The sequence below is a fragment of the Myotis nattereri genome, assembly GCF_964212035.1.
Source record: "Myotis nattereri genome assembly, chromosome: 11".
Classification (NCBI taxonomy): domain Eukaryota; kingdom Metazoa; phylum Chordata; class Mammalia; order Chiroptera; family Vespertilionidae; genus Myotis; species Myotis nattereri.
In genome coordinates, this window is record NC_138086.1 from 58,007,628 (window position 1) to 58,026,748 (window position 19,121).

At 35.6% G+C, this 19,121-nt stretch overlaps 1 protein-coding gene across 1 annotated transcript in view; it reads left to right on the forward strand.

Annotated features, from left to right (window-relative positions):
- Positions 1-19,121, forward strand: part of ABCB5 (ATP binding cassette subfamily B member 5) — a gene marked incomplete at both ends in the record, with an annotated part of 79,395 nt that overhangs the window by 20,962 nt on the left and 39,312 nt on the right. Inside the window, 4 exons of the mRNA XM_081101904.1 lie at positions 1,938-2,063; positions 3,617-3,820; positions 7,269-7,439; positions 17,624-17,785. Of these exons, the coding sequence (XP_080958030.1) occupies positions 1,938-2,063; positions 3,617-3,820; positions 7,269-7,439; positions 17,624-17,785 (663 nt within the window). The remainder of the gene's footprint in view (positions 1-1,937; positions 2,064-3,616; positions 3,821-7,268; positions 7,440-17,623; positions 17,786-19,121) is intronic.

Below are 19,121 nucleotides of genomic sequence, written 5' to 3' on the forward strand. Positions count from 1 at the left end.
TTAGCCACTTTGTTCAGAGACTTGGAAAGAGAGACAGAGAGAAAGAGGAAAGAGGTAACGGTGGGAAGGAAGGAGAGAAAGATCAGTAACGGACAGATAACTCTGGGTGAGCTAGTTACATTTTGCAGCCTCTTTTCTATACTCAGCTGACTAAAGCATTTTCAACTCCCTGGGATTCCTTCACTCTGGGTTTGGGAGCACACCAAAATATCTTGGATTGATGGTGCCACCTATTGGTGGTCCCTGGATGTTATCCCACCCAGCATAACTCATTTTAATCTACTTTCTAACCTCGGAGAATTATGCACAGGTTGTGCCTTTCACTTCTCCCTTTCCTAGGACTTTTACTGCACCAGCATATGTGCCTCAGTTACTTTCCTTCTCACTTTCACACACACACAAACACACTCATGTGTGCACACGCAGCAGTTTATCCTTCTTCTGCCATTCAGACTTTGACGCGTTCTTGAGAAAATATGTCTCTTCTATTGTCTTCCTCCTTTCATTTATTGTGTACTTCTCCAAAAAAGTAGTTAAAGAATGCAAAGAGTAACTACTAACAAATACTGTTTCATAGAAAAAGGACATGATTTTAAATGAAATTAATAAAATTGCTTATTATCAAACTATAATGCCTTTTAAAGTATATATATAAATGCCCCCCCTGTATAATTTGCATCAAAAAAGATCTACCTACTCCTGTTTCCTTATTTTTCTCTAAGTCTTTGATTGAAATTCTTTTTTCAGCGCTCTTTTTTTAAAATTTCTTGTTACTTAATTACCATTATTACAGTAGTACTGTCTTCTCCCATCTTTCTTAACATAAACAGAGGATTAACTCCATTTTGCAACTATGCTTGGGTTGTCTTCCTGGAAACAAGCACCAACTGTGCTATTATATTGCAGAGTAAAGTGCTCTCTGGGTTTTAAACAACTATTTTTGAAATGAACTTTTGAAACATAGCTCTGTTTGTTAAGCTGGAGAATTTTTAAAAAGAAAAAAGTTCACTCATTTGAAATAAAACACAAACTCTTCTACGGAAAGAACAGAAACCCAGAAACCTACTCTAGAGTAAAAGTGCAGGTGGGGCAGGAGGTCCTCCCACTGGGGGTCCTGATTTCTCACCTCCTTTAAAGAATTTTTCTCTGCCTGGCCCTTTGAAGGTTTTATGTTTGGCTATTTAAAGGGTCTGTTTCTTTACAAATGGGGAGATCAAAGTGAGGGAATCCAAAGAAAGATTCCCATACTTGGGGCTAAATACATACAAATGCAAGCAAAGATAGGTGAGAATTTCTCAACGGGATTGCTATTGTCATTTGGGAGGTTTCTCTCACTTTGCAGGTTCTTGGAACACTAAATACTGGTTTCAACCCCCAGTTATTGAGAAAATTTTAAAGTGCTTCCCCTAAGCTGAAATGTCTCCATGGGATCCACCACTAGGAGAAGGAGGGTTTCTATTGGTGGAATCTCATTCAGGGGAGTCCCTAAGAAGTTTCAACAGTTGTTTTACTTTGGAATAATGTTAAATATATTCTAAAAAAGAAATTTCTTAAGTAGCTCACCAACATATCTGGCAAGATTTCATTCAGTTGTTGCAAATTAAAGGTAAAATTTTCACTAACTTGGTAGTCATGAAATTCATATAAAGTATTTCAGCTGAAAATGTAGTTTGCTGTGGCTATTAATATTTAATAAGTAATCTTAATTTATATTTCTTCTTTATATAGAGAAATGATGAGAGATTCTTTTACTATTATTTTCCAGAATTATGTAGGTTATTATTATATATGTATGTGAAACAAACAAGATCTAAATTTGTTTTTAATAGCCACTGAAGAATTTGTTTTATGTTAAATTACATTAAATTTCTGAAAATATTAAACCATATTTTCATTTAACCTAGTTCTATGGAATTTCTTCCCATACATTCCAATAGATTCTGAAAGGTCTGAATCTCAAGATTAATTCTGGAGAGACAGTAGCCTTGGTTGGCCCCAATGGCAGTGGGAAGAGTACAGCAGTCCAACTTCTGCAGAGGTTATATGATCCTGAAGACGGCTTTGTAAGTGCACCTACCAATATTACACAGAGTCTGCATAGTGAGATTTGGAAATACCACCTATTACAAAGATATTATAGCTATGTTAACTTTTAATTTTTAGCAGTGGAGCTCCAAGAGAAACAATATTGTTTTCTTTCCTACATATGCATTCATTCAATAAATATTTCTGAGCACTTATTATGTGCCAGTCACTGTTCTAGGTCTTGGGAATACATTGATGAACAAAGCACAAAAACCTCTGCCTTCATCAAGTTTACATTCTAATAAGTAGAGACAGGCAATAAATAAAATAAGTTATATAGTAGGTATTAACTGCTGTAGAGAAAAATAGCATAGTACTTTGTAGTACCCAGAACTTACCAAGAATTTCAGTTTCTCAAAACATCCCAGAAGGATGACATCTGTAGAGAATATGCTCTCTCATTTTTTTCTGTCACCCATAATGTTGCACTTAATTTTCTCACCCTTGTACATGGCATATAGAATGAGACTATGACAGGCACAGAACCATAATTTTTAATGCTTCTATTCAATTTCAACTGTTCTTTTTAAAAGAAAATCTACTCTCCAATAACCTGATTTCATTTAAATTTGACTTCCTAAGTAAGTTTTCATTTGGAGTCTTTAATACCCCACTCATGTATCCATGCTAATGTTGAGTAAATTATTGGATAATCATTCTTATATAAAGCAGTTGCACAAAATACCCTTGCCTAAACAAAATACTGAGTTGGTAATAAAGAGAGACTCTATAAGTTATATTTATCAAACATTGGCTTCTGTCATTGGAATATGTTGGGGTAATAAGTAATGGTACTATCTCTGGAGAAGACAATTTACTATCCTATCTAATAATAGAAAAACATGGTAATTGACCGTACCTTTGCTACACCTCCCATTGGCTAATCAGCAAGATATGCAAATTAACCACCAACAAAGATGGCAGTTAATTTGCGTACATAGGCACGAAGCGGCGGAGCAAAAGACTGAAGGCGGCTCCAGCCCGAGCAGTGAAGACTAAAGGCAGCTCCGGCCGGAGCAAAGGCCTGGGTCCCGGGTGCCAGAGGAAAACCAGTGCCAGCAGCCAGGGGAAGGGAAGGCCTATTGCACAAATCTTTTCGTGCAACAGGCCTCTAGTTATTTATAGCAATGAATGGGGTGTTGAAGAGAAGTAAGGAAGGGTTTTTCCTAGAAAAAATGAAAGATTACACCAGTCTTAAAATAACAAAACTGAAGTTTGTTACATGTATCTACACAATGACAGGGTATATATCTTTATAATACCTAGTTTCTGGATCTTAGAATAAAGATATTTAGATGACATAGTGAGATTTGAAGCCAGTTTTTGTTGTTTTTTAATATTCTGTTTGTTCCTATCTATCAGAACAAGTCTTTTAACAATATAAATGCTATAAATATTTTATCAAAATACAGTCAGTCTTTGACCCCTGAAAACCTGTGCTTCTCAGCTTATTCTTTTGGACTAGTAAAAAAAGACTAAAAACAGTGAAGTAAAAGGCATCACCACATGACTCATTCCTTTGGATTGGCAGATCACAGTGGATGGGAATGACATCAGAACTTTAAATGTGCAGCATTATCGAGAACATATTGGAGTGGTCAGCCAAGAGCCTGTTTTGTTTGGGACTACCATTAATAACAATATTAAATATGGACGAGAAGACGTGACTGATGAAGAGATTGAAAAAGCAGCAAAGGAAGCAAATGCTTATGATTTTATAATGGAATTTCCCAATGTAAGTACACTATGTAGTCTGTATCCTTAGCATAGAGCTAAAGCACTATAATATTCCAAAATGAAATCAAAAAGCAATAACTTCTCCAGAGCAGGAAGATGTGATTAATTTTTGAGTTGTCCTGAATGAAACATCTATAAATGAGAGAGCATGGTAACAACCAAAAAAATGCATAATTGAAAGATAAATTTTAAAAAATCATATTTAGTTCTAATTGGTTCTCACTGTAAATGAAAAAAATAAAATAAAGATTATATGAGACAAAGCAGAGAAATTATGTCTCAAAAATGTTGATTTGCAAGGCCATCTTGTGGCTAAAAGTGGGAATGTCACACAAAATGTTCAGATTTGTTCTGTGATTAGGCAAAAGAATAAATATGATTGTTTTTTAGAAGCACATAGAGCTAATATTGGACATAAAATGTGAAGTCATACTTGGAAATAGACATAATAAACTAATATCTTGGTATTAGGACATTTCCTAATGGGTATTTAGAACTGATTGCTGTAAAACCACTTATTTGCATTTTCAAAGTATTTGTTCATCAGTATCACTGAAATTGTTGTGGGGAGTACCCTGTGAAATATGAAAGGATAAGATTTGAAATTAAAATACAGACAAAATTCCACATCCCTGAAGGAAACAATAACAAAAAAGTTCATTTTAATGAGTATGTTTTACAAACTGCCCTCCATGAAGCATCATAATTTTGTTCATTTTTTTAATAAAAATTTGTTTTGGTAGTAAATACCTCCTGTCCCCATTTACCTAGTATCATAATTAAGACAGAAAACTCATTAAAGACTTGAGGTCATTCTTTGCCTTATGGTTCAGGAAAACACAGATTTCCTTTCTTTGACCTTTTGAGACTTACAATGACTTCCTTTTCTCAAAACACCAGTCATCTTCAGTTTCCCACTTGGAATTAGGGAGCTTTCTGGTGCCTCTGAAATTATACCCTTAAGTTACTACTGTCTTTTACTAAAAGTCTCATAGTTATACAAAAATGTCCCTTGCTATAAATAGAATAGTAAATCTTTAATATATAATCCAAAGAACAAATTAAAGACATTGGCTTATGATGATGGAAACTAAATTTCACAGCCATGTTAATCCAGAGAAATAAGGATAAGCACAATAATAAACAAAAATTCCAAAAGTGGTTAATTTAGATAGGTGAAATATTTGAAAAAGCTATGCTCAAAATAAAACCATCTTGCTTTTGTGATACCTCTGTGATATACATATATTTTTAATTATTATATTAGGGTTAACTAATACTTGCTAGCCTTTTCCAATAAACAACCATAAGTCTGGCTAAAATAGGACAATTGTTTCCAAGCAGTGGATAAAAGGTAGCATAAAACTGTGATTCCTGAGAGAAAGGAAGCTCATGAAGAAAGTCCAGGAATTTGCAGCATTCTGCCTGGGAACAAATTTCTGACCCCATCTCTGGGAAGTGGAATCCAGACGGGACATGGTCGTCCCACTGAGCTGAAAGACAGAATTACAGAGCAGCTTACGCAAAGGTAGAGGAAGTGAGAGAGCTGTGGAGTTGAGGTGGGGTCAGAGGTCCATGTAGATATCGCTGGGAAATCTTTGAGTATGATACTATCCAAGGCTTACCAGAGAGCAGCTGATACAAAGCTGAGAGGAGAATGGAGATGCTAGAAGTTGAGCAGGATGGTGGGGATGTTGAAAGCACAACCCAGCCAGAATGGAGAGATCACATTAACACCTTTTAAATACTTCAGGCATGTAGCTGAGACACCAATAAAAACTACAGGTTAGGAGTAAAGACCACACCTTAGAGTAAGGCTGGCTCTAGACCTGCCCTAACAAATTCTAAAACCAAGCCATAACAAGATCCCCCGAGTAGGCATAACTTGGAGGTTGGATCCTGCTAAGTTTCAAGACTTACTACAGATTTACTCCCAACAAATCAGAGAACCAAGATTACACACGTTCCGGGTGCTAAGTCAATATCTGAATTACCTACTAGAATGAAAATCAACATTTTTTTCACAAGAAAACAAATTCAGAGTCTCTCCAACATATGCACAGAATTGAGTACATGTTCTAAAATAACTACACATGCAAAGAAATAGAAAACTATGATCAACAGGCAAGAAAACATAATTTAAATGTTTATGCACCTCAGAAAAGCTTCAAAATGAGTGAGGACAAAAAAAAAAGAAAGAAAAAAGATACATCTGAAAGGAGAAATAGACAAATCCACAATTTTAGCTGAAATCTCTAGTACTTAATAGAACAAATAGGCAGAAAGCAAAGATATAGAATGACTGGAACAGTACTGTCAACCAAATAGATCTAACTGACATTTATAGAATACTCTAATAATTTTGGAATGCATTCTTCTCAAATGCACATGAAATGTTCACTGAGATAAACAATATTCTGGGTCATTATAATAAAAATTAATAGCTTTGCAATTTCAAAGAAAATATATAAAATATGCCCATAAAAGAATTAATAATACAAATCCACAAATATTTGAATTTAAATAGGCCACCTCTAAATAATCTGTAGCTCAAAGAGGAAATTTAAAGGAAAATTTAAAAAATATTTTTATCTAAAAAGAAATGAAAATGCAGTGTATCAATAGTGGGATACAGTTAAAGCACTGCCTTAGGAGAAACGTAGCATTAAATACTTATTTTAGGAAAGAAAAAAAGATCTAAAATCTACAAACTCAGTTTTCACCTTGAGAAACTAGAGTAAAAGAAGCAAGTCAAACTCCAAGCAAGCAGAAGGAGGGAAATAATAAAGATTAGAGCAGCAATTAGTAAAATAAAAACTGGAGAAACATTAGAAGGAATCATTGAAACCAAAAGCTGGTACTTTGATAAGATGAATAAAATCAGTAAAACTATAGCAGGGCTGATGAAGAAAAAAGAACAGTAACTACCAATCTTGCCAAATTAAATATGTATATACCCAAAAAAAGTAAAAGAAGACCTAAATTGAAAAAAGTTTTGAGGGGAAGTTTATTTTGCAGTAAACTTTTTCATATTCTTTTTCAGAATATCCAGGACAGAGTTTGTGTGTAATGCATTAAATTGCTAATAAACATTTTTAATAGTAGTTAAGTAAGTTTTTGTATTACATACTTTTAATGTGTTCTTTTAAAGATAGCAACATATTCTAAAAATTACCTAAAAACTTTGAAAATTCAAATTATTATAAATCCTTGATATATCATATATTCTCATTTCTTTTATCCATAGCCAAAATTTTCTTAGGTCCTCTCTTTACTCGACTTTTATTTTAATAGTTATTTATTTTTATAAAGAATAAATCAAAGGTCAAAACCAGTCAGACTGGTTATTAAGCTGGTATTAAAACAACTGATTATTTGTAATTTCCTTTTCTAATCATTTGATCATGCTATCCTCTGTTTCTATACTCTTTCCTATTTTCCATTAGAAATTTAATACCTTAGTAGGGGAAAAAGGAACTCAGATGAGTGGAGGACAGAAACAGAGAATCGCGATTGCTCGAGCTTTAGTTCGAAACCCAAAGATACTGATCTTAGATGAGGCTACCTCTGCCCTAGATACAGAAAGCGAATCTGTTGTTCAAACTGCACTGGAAAAGGTAAGTGAGCAGACATATTTCTAATTTTTATATTCCTTATTCAGCATTGTTTTTAAATACAAGAAAGTATAGTACCATAGTACACTATTCATTAAGTTTAGTACCCTCCTTAACATATGCATGCAGTCTGTTCACCCTTTTAAACAGTTATGTGATGCTTATACGAAATGATATGGAGAAGAGAAGAAGATGTTATAATTGGTGCTAAAAATATATTTGAGACTGATATCCAAGCAGTCATCCTATATAAATCTTCATTCCAATGAGTCTGCATTTCCACCTCCCCATAGTAACCCCACACCACTACTACCATCATGGTTATAACTATGTTCACCTTTGCCTTTTCCATACACAGCTATGGGATTCTCTTCTCTGACAGATTTTCTTCTTTAGGGCAGCCCTGGAGTATCATTTTAATTTAATTTCACCTCAAGTAGAGAAGCATACAGTGTGGTTTGACCTGCACTTGAACCACCCTACCCCTACAGTCCTGGGCCCTCAAACCTCATACTGACCTGCTTACTGCAAGCTGCTGCACATGCTTCATGGCCACAGTGCAGTCATGACTCTTGACCAAATTGTACTGCATCTGGAAGGGTGGTTGGCGATGGTGGTATGAAGCCATCAGATACTTTTTCAATGGCCAAACCCTCTTTTTAATCATGGCCTCCAAACCCTTCAGAAGGCTTAATGTCACATTTTACTTTGACCTTGTTTGAAAATGTGCTGGGATTTTTTCTCAAGAAAAGAATAAAGTTTTTAAATATTGACTTTGAGGGAGCAGAAATGGTTGTTGGCAGCCAGAGTGCTCACTGCTTATTGAAAAATTTATTACTTACTATTATCAACTTGTAAATAAGATTGTATATATTTTTTACCCTTGTTTCCATCACATGATGAGTATGTCACATGTTGCATGTGATATTTTTTATTTTCATAAAATAAACAAGTGATAAGGAAATTCATGTTTATTGTGGACACTTTGCTAATTTGGTTCACTTGGGTGAAGAAGAAACAGTGATTCCCTCAAGGGCATGACTAATGCTTATTCATTTTTTATACTTATTATCTAGGACAGGGCTCTTATCTATAGAATGCACTCAAATTATGTTCAGAATTGTCGACGTTTCATTCCTTAGGGCTTGAATGTGCTAAAAAGGATTACACTTAACATAACTATCTCTTAAGTTACATAAGACTTTTTTCCAGGTGTATTGAGGTATAGTTAACATATGTATATAAGATTTTTAAAAACATATTGTAATAGGCTCAGGAATTGTTTAAAGCAGTGGTTGGCAAACTGCAGCTTGAGAGCCACATGCGGCTTCTTTGGCCCCTTGAGTGTGGCTCTTCCACAAAATACCAACTTCTGCACATGGGCCACGAAGTTTCAATGGGCCACGAAGTTTCAATTGCACTGTATGTGCGCACCCGCACGTGGTATCTTGTGGAAGAGCCACACTCAAGGGGCCAAAGAGCCGCATGTGGCTCGCGCGCCGCAGTTTGCCGACCATGGGTTTGAGGGTTAAATATCTCCATTGTCTTCCATCCAGTATATTCATCACTCAGGCAATCAAAACTTATTTAAACGTCAGCCCTGGCCTGTGTTCTAAGTAGTTAGAGCATCAGCCCTTGAATCAAAGGGCCATGGGTTCAATTCCAGGCCAAGGGCACGTACCTGGGTTGCGGGCTCCATCCCCAGCCCTGGTTGGGGTGTGCAGGAGGCAACCAATTGACATGTCTCACATCAATGTTTCTCTCTCTCCCTCTCTCCCTCTCTCCCTTCCACTCTCTCTAAAAATCAATGGAAAAAATTTCTTCTGGTGAGGATTTAAAAAAACAACAACACTTGTTTAAACTTTAAAAATAAATAGTTGCTTGGCAACATGATAAACTAATACACAATTTTTTTCCTGGTTAAAATGAAATCTACATCATAAGTAAAAAGAGAACAATGCAAAATATTTGTAAACTATGATTCCAATTACATAAAATAGTTGTATAAGTGAATAAAAATGAAGGCAATATATATGAAAGTAATAAAAGTTGTGTGGCAGAATTATGGGTTTTCTTAAGGTTTTAAAAAAAATCATTGCTATTAATGTTTTTTCAGTTTATAAAGCAGGGTATTAAATCAACATTGTAGAGATGTATACATGTGAAACTGCTTTAAGCAGTATTTGTTCTTTTGTGGGGTAATGGTAAATGGTAACAAATGGGGTGATGTAGCACAGTAAATTGGGTTCAATTAATTATATATGCCTCAATTTATTGGAAAACGACTCATGGTGAAGAGGAGAGTTAAAATATAGGTAAATTAAAATATTTCTTCTTACTGATGCATCTCTCTATGCCCAGCCTTCACTTATTCCTTCCAACCCTTTCTCTCCAGTACCCCATTGTCTTCCTTTTATATGAAGTTCTAGAACCAGTAAAACTAATCTGTAATGACTTTTAAAAATCATATCAATAGTTTCCTGGAGCAGGAGATGGATTTTCATTAAAAAGGGACATAAAGGAACTATCACTCTTGATCTCACTAGGATTACTGCAATATGTAACTCCCTGCTTCAGCCCATGCCCACTTCAATCTTTTCTCAACACAGAGCCTTGTAATGCTATTAATGTGCAAATTTGATCATGACATGCTTCTGCTTCAAATCCTCTAGTGACTTCTTATCTCACTCTTCACTCTAAATAAAAACCTAACTCCTTACAGTAAGCTACTGTAAGTTCTTTGGAATTAGGTACCAAACTCCTTCTGGAAACTCATATCCCTCCACTCTCCCCACATTGGCTGCTCCTTAAACATGTGATAGCACTTTTCATCAACTAACATACTGTGCATGTACGTATTTATTTATTTTGTTGTCTCTCTTTCCCCACTGGTATGTCAACTCCCTGGTGGCAAAGGCTTTGATTCATTAATTGTAGTGTCCCCAGCACTAGAACCATGACTGGCCCTTAGTAAACAGGTAATAAATATTTGTTAAAAGGATTTTGGATGAGTATGATACAGAATAGTTCCAAGACCTGAAGTGCCCTTTTCTGGATTTCTTAATTGCCCAAAACTAGTTTTGATTCATTAATTATGTTCAAGAAGAGAATCTAGGGCCCATGGATAAAGGTTAAGGCCACAGGCTATGGTGTTCCACTCTGCTACTGGTTTGGACCTGGCATGCCAATGCAGCAAGCTTCCAGGCTGTCCCACTGTGAGGAGGCACAGCATGTACATCTTGAGGTCACTAGGGAAGCAGAGGAAGCCCACACTGGTTTTGGAATAAGACCTGTAAAAGCTCTTTGAAATGTTAGAAGTGGAATGCAAATCTAAGGAATAATTATTATTAAGAGAGGTTCAGCTATACCACATCAGTGGAGAACCTTAAAAAGGCCCTTTACTAATTATGAGCGAAGTGTTTCCATCACGGTTTTATTCTTAGAAGAGATAGAATTACTTCTATTGCAACCTTCTTGGGCTTTTCTTTATCATCACTGTTCTTTTCCATTATGATGCATTTGGTTGGTGTTCCTCCAAGAGCCTTTACATTTATACTACCTGGAGAACTGAACAATAAGAAAACTGGTATATTACAGTAAGCGGTGGGTTACTTTATTAAATTAAGCCCCAAGAAATGGTTATCCAAAGTTGAAATTAGGTTAATTATTGCACACACACAGAGACATATTTTGGTGTATCTATGTCAGTTACATATCTTGCTATCTATGATATTGAGGATTTTTTAGATTTTTTTTTCTTTTTTCATCTTTTAACCATTTGTAGCAACACTATAATAATTGGGAACAGAAGGGAATTTCTGCAAGGGAATTTTCTTGGCTGGAATTTAGCCAGGAGAACAAAAGTAATAAAGAAACTACCTCATTCCCAAAGCATCATGGCATATTTTATAAATCTGTTTATTCAAGCTCACATTTGTAAGGCTTGGTGTTAAATTATAGGCCAATAACTTCTTTTAGGGTAGTGCTTCTTCCCTTTTAATAGATCAGTGCCCCATTGAGACTCTTCAGAAAAATCTACAAATGCACTTATACACAGATTTACAATAATATTGAAGGGTTCATAGATTCCCCAAAGCCATTCATATATCATTATTTTAGGTGTAATACAGGAATAAATGGATAATAATAGCTAAGAATCCAATGAGCCCAGTTGGTGTGGGTCAGTGATTGAGTGTTGACCTATGAACCAGGAGGTGACAGTTCAGTTCCCAGTCAGGGTACATGCCCAGGTTGTGGGCTCGATCCCCAGTAGGGGGCATGCAGGGGATAGCCAATCAATGATTCTCTTTCTTTCATCATTGATGTTTCTACCTCCCTCTCCTTCTCCCTCTCTGAGATCAATAAAAATATATTTTATAAAAAGAATCCAATGAGATAAGAACACTTATTCTCCTGCTTTACTGACACACTGAAGTACATTTGGGCAATAGTGAAGTCTGAACCTGGACCGAGACATTCAGCCTTCATTCACATAACTTCCATGCTGTACTGCATCAAAATTACACATCTGCCAGGGACTGAAGCAAAATCTGAATACAGATCACTGTTCAAAACTAGCCTCTTATTAAATGCTAGTGGCCTGGTGCACGGATTCGTGCACATTGAGAGGAAATTTATTAGAAGAAATATTTTAATATCCTTATTTGCCCTTTCTCTATAAAAGAAGTGTCAGAGATGAAAGAAAATTAGTAAAATGTATATTAAAATGATATATAAATTGATTAATAAACAATAACATGATATAACAATAACAAAGACATGATATAAAAACAAAAACATATAACAAAAACATGATATAAAAACAACATTGATAAAAACAATGACTGATAAATTGATTAAACTTATTCTAATAGCTCCCTGTATACCACATTAAAAGTAAAAACACTCTCAGAGTGTTTGACTAATTTACCTTGTGGTGAAGTATTTACAACTTTACTGTCACACACTCTTCGAACTCGAGAGAAAGCAACATATAATTGACCATGTCTGAAAACGGGTTCAGGTAGGAATATTCCTACTCTGTCTAGAGTTTGTCCTTGTGATTTATTAATAGTCATCGCAAATGCTGGCATCACAGGAAGCTGTCTTCAAATTAATTTAAATGGGAGACCAGTGTCAGACAGGGATAAATCGATTCTTGTAATCAGAACAATCTCTCCTTCTGCAGATCCTGTTAATACTTCAGCTTCGATTATGTTAGGTCACAACCTTTTGATAATAAACCTAGTACCATTACAAAGATCCCATTTATTATGAAGATTTCTCAGTAGCATAATGATGGCACCTACTTTCAATTTTAATTTATGACACAGCATTCCCAAAGGAGTAACACTATTAAGAAATTCGATGGGAAAATTTTCTTTTTCAGTATCATCTGTTGAATTAATGGAATCATCACTCAAATAGGTGTGAAAATCTCCATCGAGTATATCCAAAATTTCTCAGAATGTCAACAAAAACAACCAAATTCATGATCAACAATGACAGATCAAAACACACTCGTGTGATTGGTGCCAGCAAGAGCTTTATATGTATTACGCATGTGCAAGTCAACGTTTATTTTTAAATTGCCAGTGCACGTCATATATACCAACCAGTCGGTCAGTCAGATGGTTGGACGGATGGTCGGTCACTTAGCCTTTTATATATATAGATAGAATTACTATATGAACAACAATTCTGTTTCTGGACATATACCACAAAAAAAATTGAAAGTAGTGACTCAAACAGGTATTTGTATAACAATATTTACAGTAGCATCATTTACAATAGCCAAAAGGTAGTACAAACAACCCAAATGTCCATCAACAGATGAATGGATAAACAAAATTTGGTGTACACATATAATAGAATGAAATTCTGACACATGCTACAACATGGATGGATCTTGAGGGCATTATGCTAATTGAAATAAGAGGGATGAAGAAAAACAAGTTTGTATGATTATACTTAATGAGATAGAATAGTCAAATTTATAGTCAGAAATAAAATAGAGGTTACCAGGGGCTGAGAGAAAGGGGGAATAGAGCGTTATGGTATGAAGGGTACAGAGTTTCAGTAAGGGATGAAGAAAAAGTTCTTAAGATGGTAGTGGTGAATATACTTAATTATACCCTTAAAAATGGTTAAAATTTTATGTTATGTGTCTTTTACTACAGGGGAAAAAATAGCTATCTAAGCCTGAGTATAAAAGAAAAGTGATACAAAAGAAATTAGTCTCTCAGATCTGGAAGGACCCTACCATTAAAAATGTTTAGAATCAGAAATTTCATGTTGTACATATTTTACCAGCATTTAAAAACAACAATCTAGTCTCTTCCCAAAACCACTCTGTCCTTTTGGGAGAGAAACTCAAGCCATACCCCAAACGAGGCTCTCATGTAGGCTTATAATAGATGCACTTTTATTCCCTTAAACTGCATATATATATTGGATTTTTCTTTTACAAATGAATTTAAGTTATTAATTAGCAGGATATTTCTAAGTCTTAAAAATAAAATGAAAAGCTTTAAAAATATAGCAAAATATTTTTCATAATATGGATAAGTATCTTAATGATTTCTATAAATTTAAATTATTCCTAAGTTTTGTCCTCCCTCACAAATAAGGAAAACTTCTATATATAAGATATTGATTTTATATAATTGCTACCAAATAAGATTATTTATAATGTATTATTTCTTGGTCATCATTCTGGCATAAGTATGATATTACTAAAAGAAAGATGAGCTACTTTAGCATTTTTCTCTTCTTGCCCACTACTTCATCATTTACTTTTTCTTGGAAATTTATCCACAAATATTAGTTTGTTAATAAAGTTAAATGAAGGAGAAAGGTATTAAATGACTATAAATTATTTTTTTATTATTGCCAATTGCTAACTTATTAACTAACTTATTGCTAAATTATTTAGAAGTGAGATTTCAGGCTATAAAAAGAACTACAGAATATTATTCTTTCTACACATCATCTCGTCTCAGCAAAGAGTGTAGATATTGAATGTGTTTTCCTTTCTAAAGGCATACATATATTCACATGAGTAGATTCCTAGAAGTTGAAAGGAAGGGTTCGAGGAATAGATGAGTAACTTAAGTATGGTGGCTTTAAGTGCCTGACATTTTGCTTTTTGTCATCCCATTTTACAAAAGAGAAAGTATTCTTGGAAAGGTATAGTGACCTGACATTGGAACCAGTGTTGACCAAGCCAACTGGCTTTTGACATCATAGTGAGGTAGTTAAAACACCAGAAATTCCATGTTTCCCATATAACTACCATAGAGACCTTCTCGTAGCAGATGGTCAATTTAAATTTGGTAGCTAAAAGAGGTGGAAAATTGTAAAAACAAAAACAAAAACAAAAACAAAAAAAATAGTGAGAGGTTTTTCAGACTGTATTCTTAAAGTAGTGGAGACTAGGGTTTTCCAGGAGCCTCTTGAGGAGTAGAAGAAGGTGGGGAGATGGAGTTAGTTCCCCCACAGTCTGTTCCCAGAGCAGCCACCATTAATTGGTATGGTTTATTTAAATATATCAAGTTTCCACATGTTCTTTCACTTGCTAAAAGGGTTTTGCTGCATGGGGCGACCAGGCCGGCAGGGTGGGGCAGTTGGGGGCGACCAGGCCAGCATGCAGAGGCAGCGAGGGGCGATCAGGCCAGCAGGGGGTGGCAGTTAGGAGTGACCAGGCTGGTGGGGGGGGGGGGCAATTGGGGGCAATTAGGCTGGCAGGGGGAGCAGTGAGGGGCAACTAGGCTGGCAGAGGGGCCGTTGGGGGCAACCAGGCTGGCATGGGGAGGCAGTTACGGGTGACCAGGCCAGCCAAGGGAGGCAGTTAGAGGCGACCAAGCCACTAGGGGGGACAGTAAGTGGTGACCAGGCTGACAACAGGGGCAGTTAGGAGCGACCAGGCTGGCAGGGAGGGGGCAGATGGGAGCGATCTGGCTAGCAGCGGGGGGCAGTTAGGGGTGATCAGGCCAGTGGGGGGGGGCAGTTAGGGGCAACCAGGCAGGCAGGCAGGTGATCAGTTAGGAGCCAGCAGTCCAGGATTGTGAGAGGGATGTCCGACTGCCAGCAGTCAGACATCCCCCAAGGGGTCCCAGATTGGAGATGGTGCAGGCTGGGCTGAGGGGACCCCTTCCCCCCCTTTGAATGAATTTCATGCACCGGGCCTCTAGTACTTATAATAAAGTTTAATTTATATTAGGCACAGTAAGAGATTAATAACAATGACTACTAATAAAATAAAACAGTTACAACAATGTACTGTAATAAAAGTCATATGAATGCAGTCTTTCTCAAAATGTCTTTTGAATTGTTTATTTCTGGATTTTCCACTTAATATATTTAGACCACAGTTGACTCAGGGTAACTGAAATCATAAAAAGTGAAACCTTCAATAAGGGGTACCACTGTATGGGGAAAATGTACATTGATTCCTACTTGACATCACATACAATTCATTTCCAATGAAGTATAGATCTAAATATGAAACACAAGTGATAAAGATTGTAAGGTAAAAGATAGAAAAACATTCACATGACATTGGAGTAAAGATTTCTTAAATAGGGCACAAAAAATCATAAACTGATCACTAAAATTTTTTAATTATATTCATAAAAAACACCATTAAGAAAGTGAAAAGACAACCATTTACAGGGGAAACATAAGTGTAAAACATAGAATCTGACAAAGTACTCATATATAGAATATATAAAGAATCCTGAAAACCGATGAGAAAAAGACAGTTCCTATAGAAAAAAAATGAGCAAAAATCTACAATTTACAATCCAAATTGTCACTAACCAAATAAAATGTTGTTCAACTTTATCAGTCAAAGGGGAAATGCAAACAAAAGCCACAATATGATAGCACTCGTCTACCAGACAAAGACAGAAATTACTAAGTGTTATGAGAATATGGAATAACCAAAATTCTCCTGCACTTTTGGAGGTTTATAAATTGGGACAACCACTTTGAAAAGCTGTTTGGCAGAACCTTAAAAAGCTAAGCATATGACTCATTAATTCTTCTTTTAGGTATATAACTAGTAACATATGTTCACCAAATAAACATGTATAAGAACCTATTATGGGAAGAAATCTGAAACTACCCAAATGTCAATCAACATAGGATGGGTAAATAAATTGTGGTATATTTGCACAATAGAATTCAGCAATAAGAATGAATGATTCACAATTATAGACAACAAAATAGATGAATCTCAAAAACATAATCTTAAACAAAAACACCCTGTCATATACCCTTCTATGACTGGGTGTTTTTGTTTAACATTATGTTTCCATTTATATAAAATACCAAAAGAAATCAAAATGAATCTATGCTGTTAGAAGTTAGGATCGTGATTACCATTGGTGTGTGTGAGCTGGGCAACAGTGATTGGAAGAGAGCCTGAGAGAGGCTCAGCTGATCTGCTTCTTAATCTGGGTACTATACATCTGGATCTATTCAGTTTGTGAAAGTGCATTGATTTATACACGTATGTATACTTTTCCATATGTATATGATACTTGTAAAAAAGTTAAAAACATATTACCTTAAATCTGTACCCACCTAGTTAAGAAATATCCCCATTCTAGCGATGAAGAGCTTGAGAAATAGAGTTTAAGTTAATTAGTTACTTTTTAAATTTTAAAAAAATATATTTTTATTGATTTCAGAAAGGAAGGGAGAGGGAGAGAGAGAAACATTAATGATGAGAGAGAATCATTGATCAGCTGCTTCCTGAACAACCCCTACAGTGGATCAAGCCCACAACCTGGCAGCATGTGCCCTGACCAGGCATCGAACCGGTCAACTCTTGGTGCATGGATGATGCTCAATCCCCTGAGCCACACTGATCAGGCTACTTAGTTACTGTTAGTTACTAATAACCAGAGAGCTGTTAGGCGACTCAGATTAAATGGTTTTTAGTTTCCTTTCTGTTCTAAGGTACCATGGTTTTATAAATCCACCAGTTTGGAATCTAATTAACTTTATGACTTCCTTCTTATTTTAATTTTCATTGGCCTTCCTAATGCATCAGTGTTTCCAAATTTCTATATCCAATGTAACATTCTCTGACACTTAAAATATATGACAAATAGTTTTCTTGAATATTGAAGAGTTTGTTCTATTAATTTTATATTGTTTCTGTATTTATTGTTTTGTAGGCAAGCAAAGGTCGGACTACAATTGTGGTAGCACACCGACTTTCCACTATTCGAACTGCAGATCTGATCGTGACCATAAAAGATGGGGTGGTGGTGGAAAAAGGAACACATGCGGAACTAATGGCAAAACAAAGTTTATATTATTCACTTGCAATGTCACAGGTAATGTTTACGTGACATGTTAGCAGGGTTGTTGTTTTTTTAACCAGAATCCCAACTCTGCAATTTAATCATTTTAGTCCTCGACTAAGTTATTTAAAAAAAAATTTTGCCTCAGTTTTCTAATCTCTAATGGGGAAAATAATAGTAACTTATTCATGAATTCCTGTGAGTACTAAATTGATTCATTCATATACAGTGCTTTGAATTATTATTGACATAAATTTTATTATATTATGATTACTAGCATTAGCATTATCCAATGAAACTTTTCAGAAAAGTTCAAACCATGGAGATTAATGCTGTAGTTATTTGTCTTGAACATGCATGATTATTTGCAGACATATTCATTTAGTGAGTTTCCACATGAAAATGAAATAAAAACAGATAGACATACCAAAACTTATTTTGTCTAGCAGCCTTCTCAGGAAAAGAAGTTGTCTTTGTCCTGTTAGAGCACCTTTTTAGAAAAATTTATTATTAAAAGAGGTCAAAATGTTACTTTAAACTTGTCACAAAGTAAATATCTCCTGAAGAAAAAAAAAGCCAAATAAAAGATTTCTTTCTTAGTACAGAAATTTATAGGGGGCGAAAGAAAGTGATAGCACAAAAGCATGTCTGATTAAAGATGTTAGGATAGCATAGGACTGGTTAAAGTTCGCTGTACTTTGAAATGACTGATTAACAGTGGTTAAGCTTGTCAAAGAATCAGTGTCCCTGGGAAGCCTTTCATGTGTATATTCTCCTTTGTACCTAAATCCACCTAGGTCTTTCATCTCTACTCCCCACCCTGATCTGGGCCACAATCACCCTGACGAGGCTCCTCAGTTCTGTCCCATTTCCCTTCCTCTCCTCTCTTCTCAGGGAAGTCAGATTTATTTACTCACACCACTCAGATGAGCAGACAATATCTAGCTCCTAACTTCATTAAAGCTGGTTTCATTTCCTGAGTAGCAAGAAAAACAAAACTAGACTTAGAGCATTCTGGTTTAGAACTTCATCCTGTCCTATGGATTAAACAGTTCCATTAAGTTTAACTTGATATTTTTGGAACTCCTTATTGTGTATGAACTGGCCCCACCACTTTTGCTTTTTAATCAGTTTGGAATGGGCAGCAGTGGCAGGCTTGGAATTATTCTCCTGAGATCTTCCTGAGACTCAGGACCAGCCTCACATTTAAGTGCCTAGCTACATGTTAGAAAATTATAAGCTCCCCAAAAAGCTAGGAAGAAGGGATCAGAAAGAGTATCTTTGAGTCATCTCCCTCACAAAGCTCCTTTAACTAAGATCTGCCCCTGCTGGTGGAATAATTGTTTTGGATTAAGGCATTGTTTTCTCC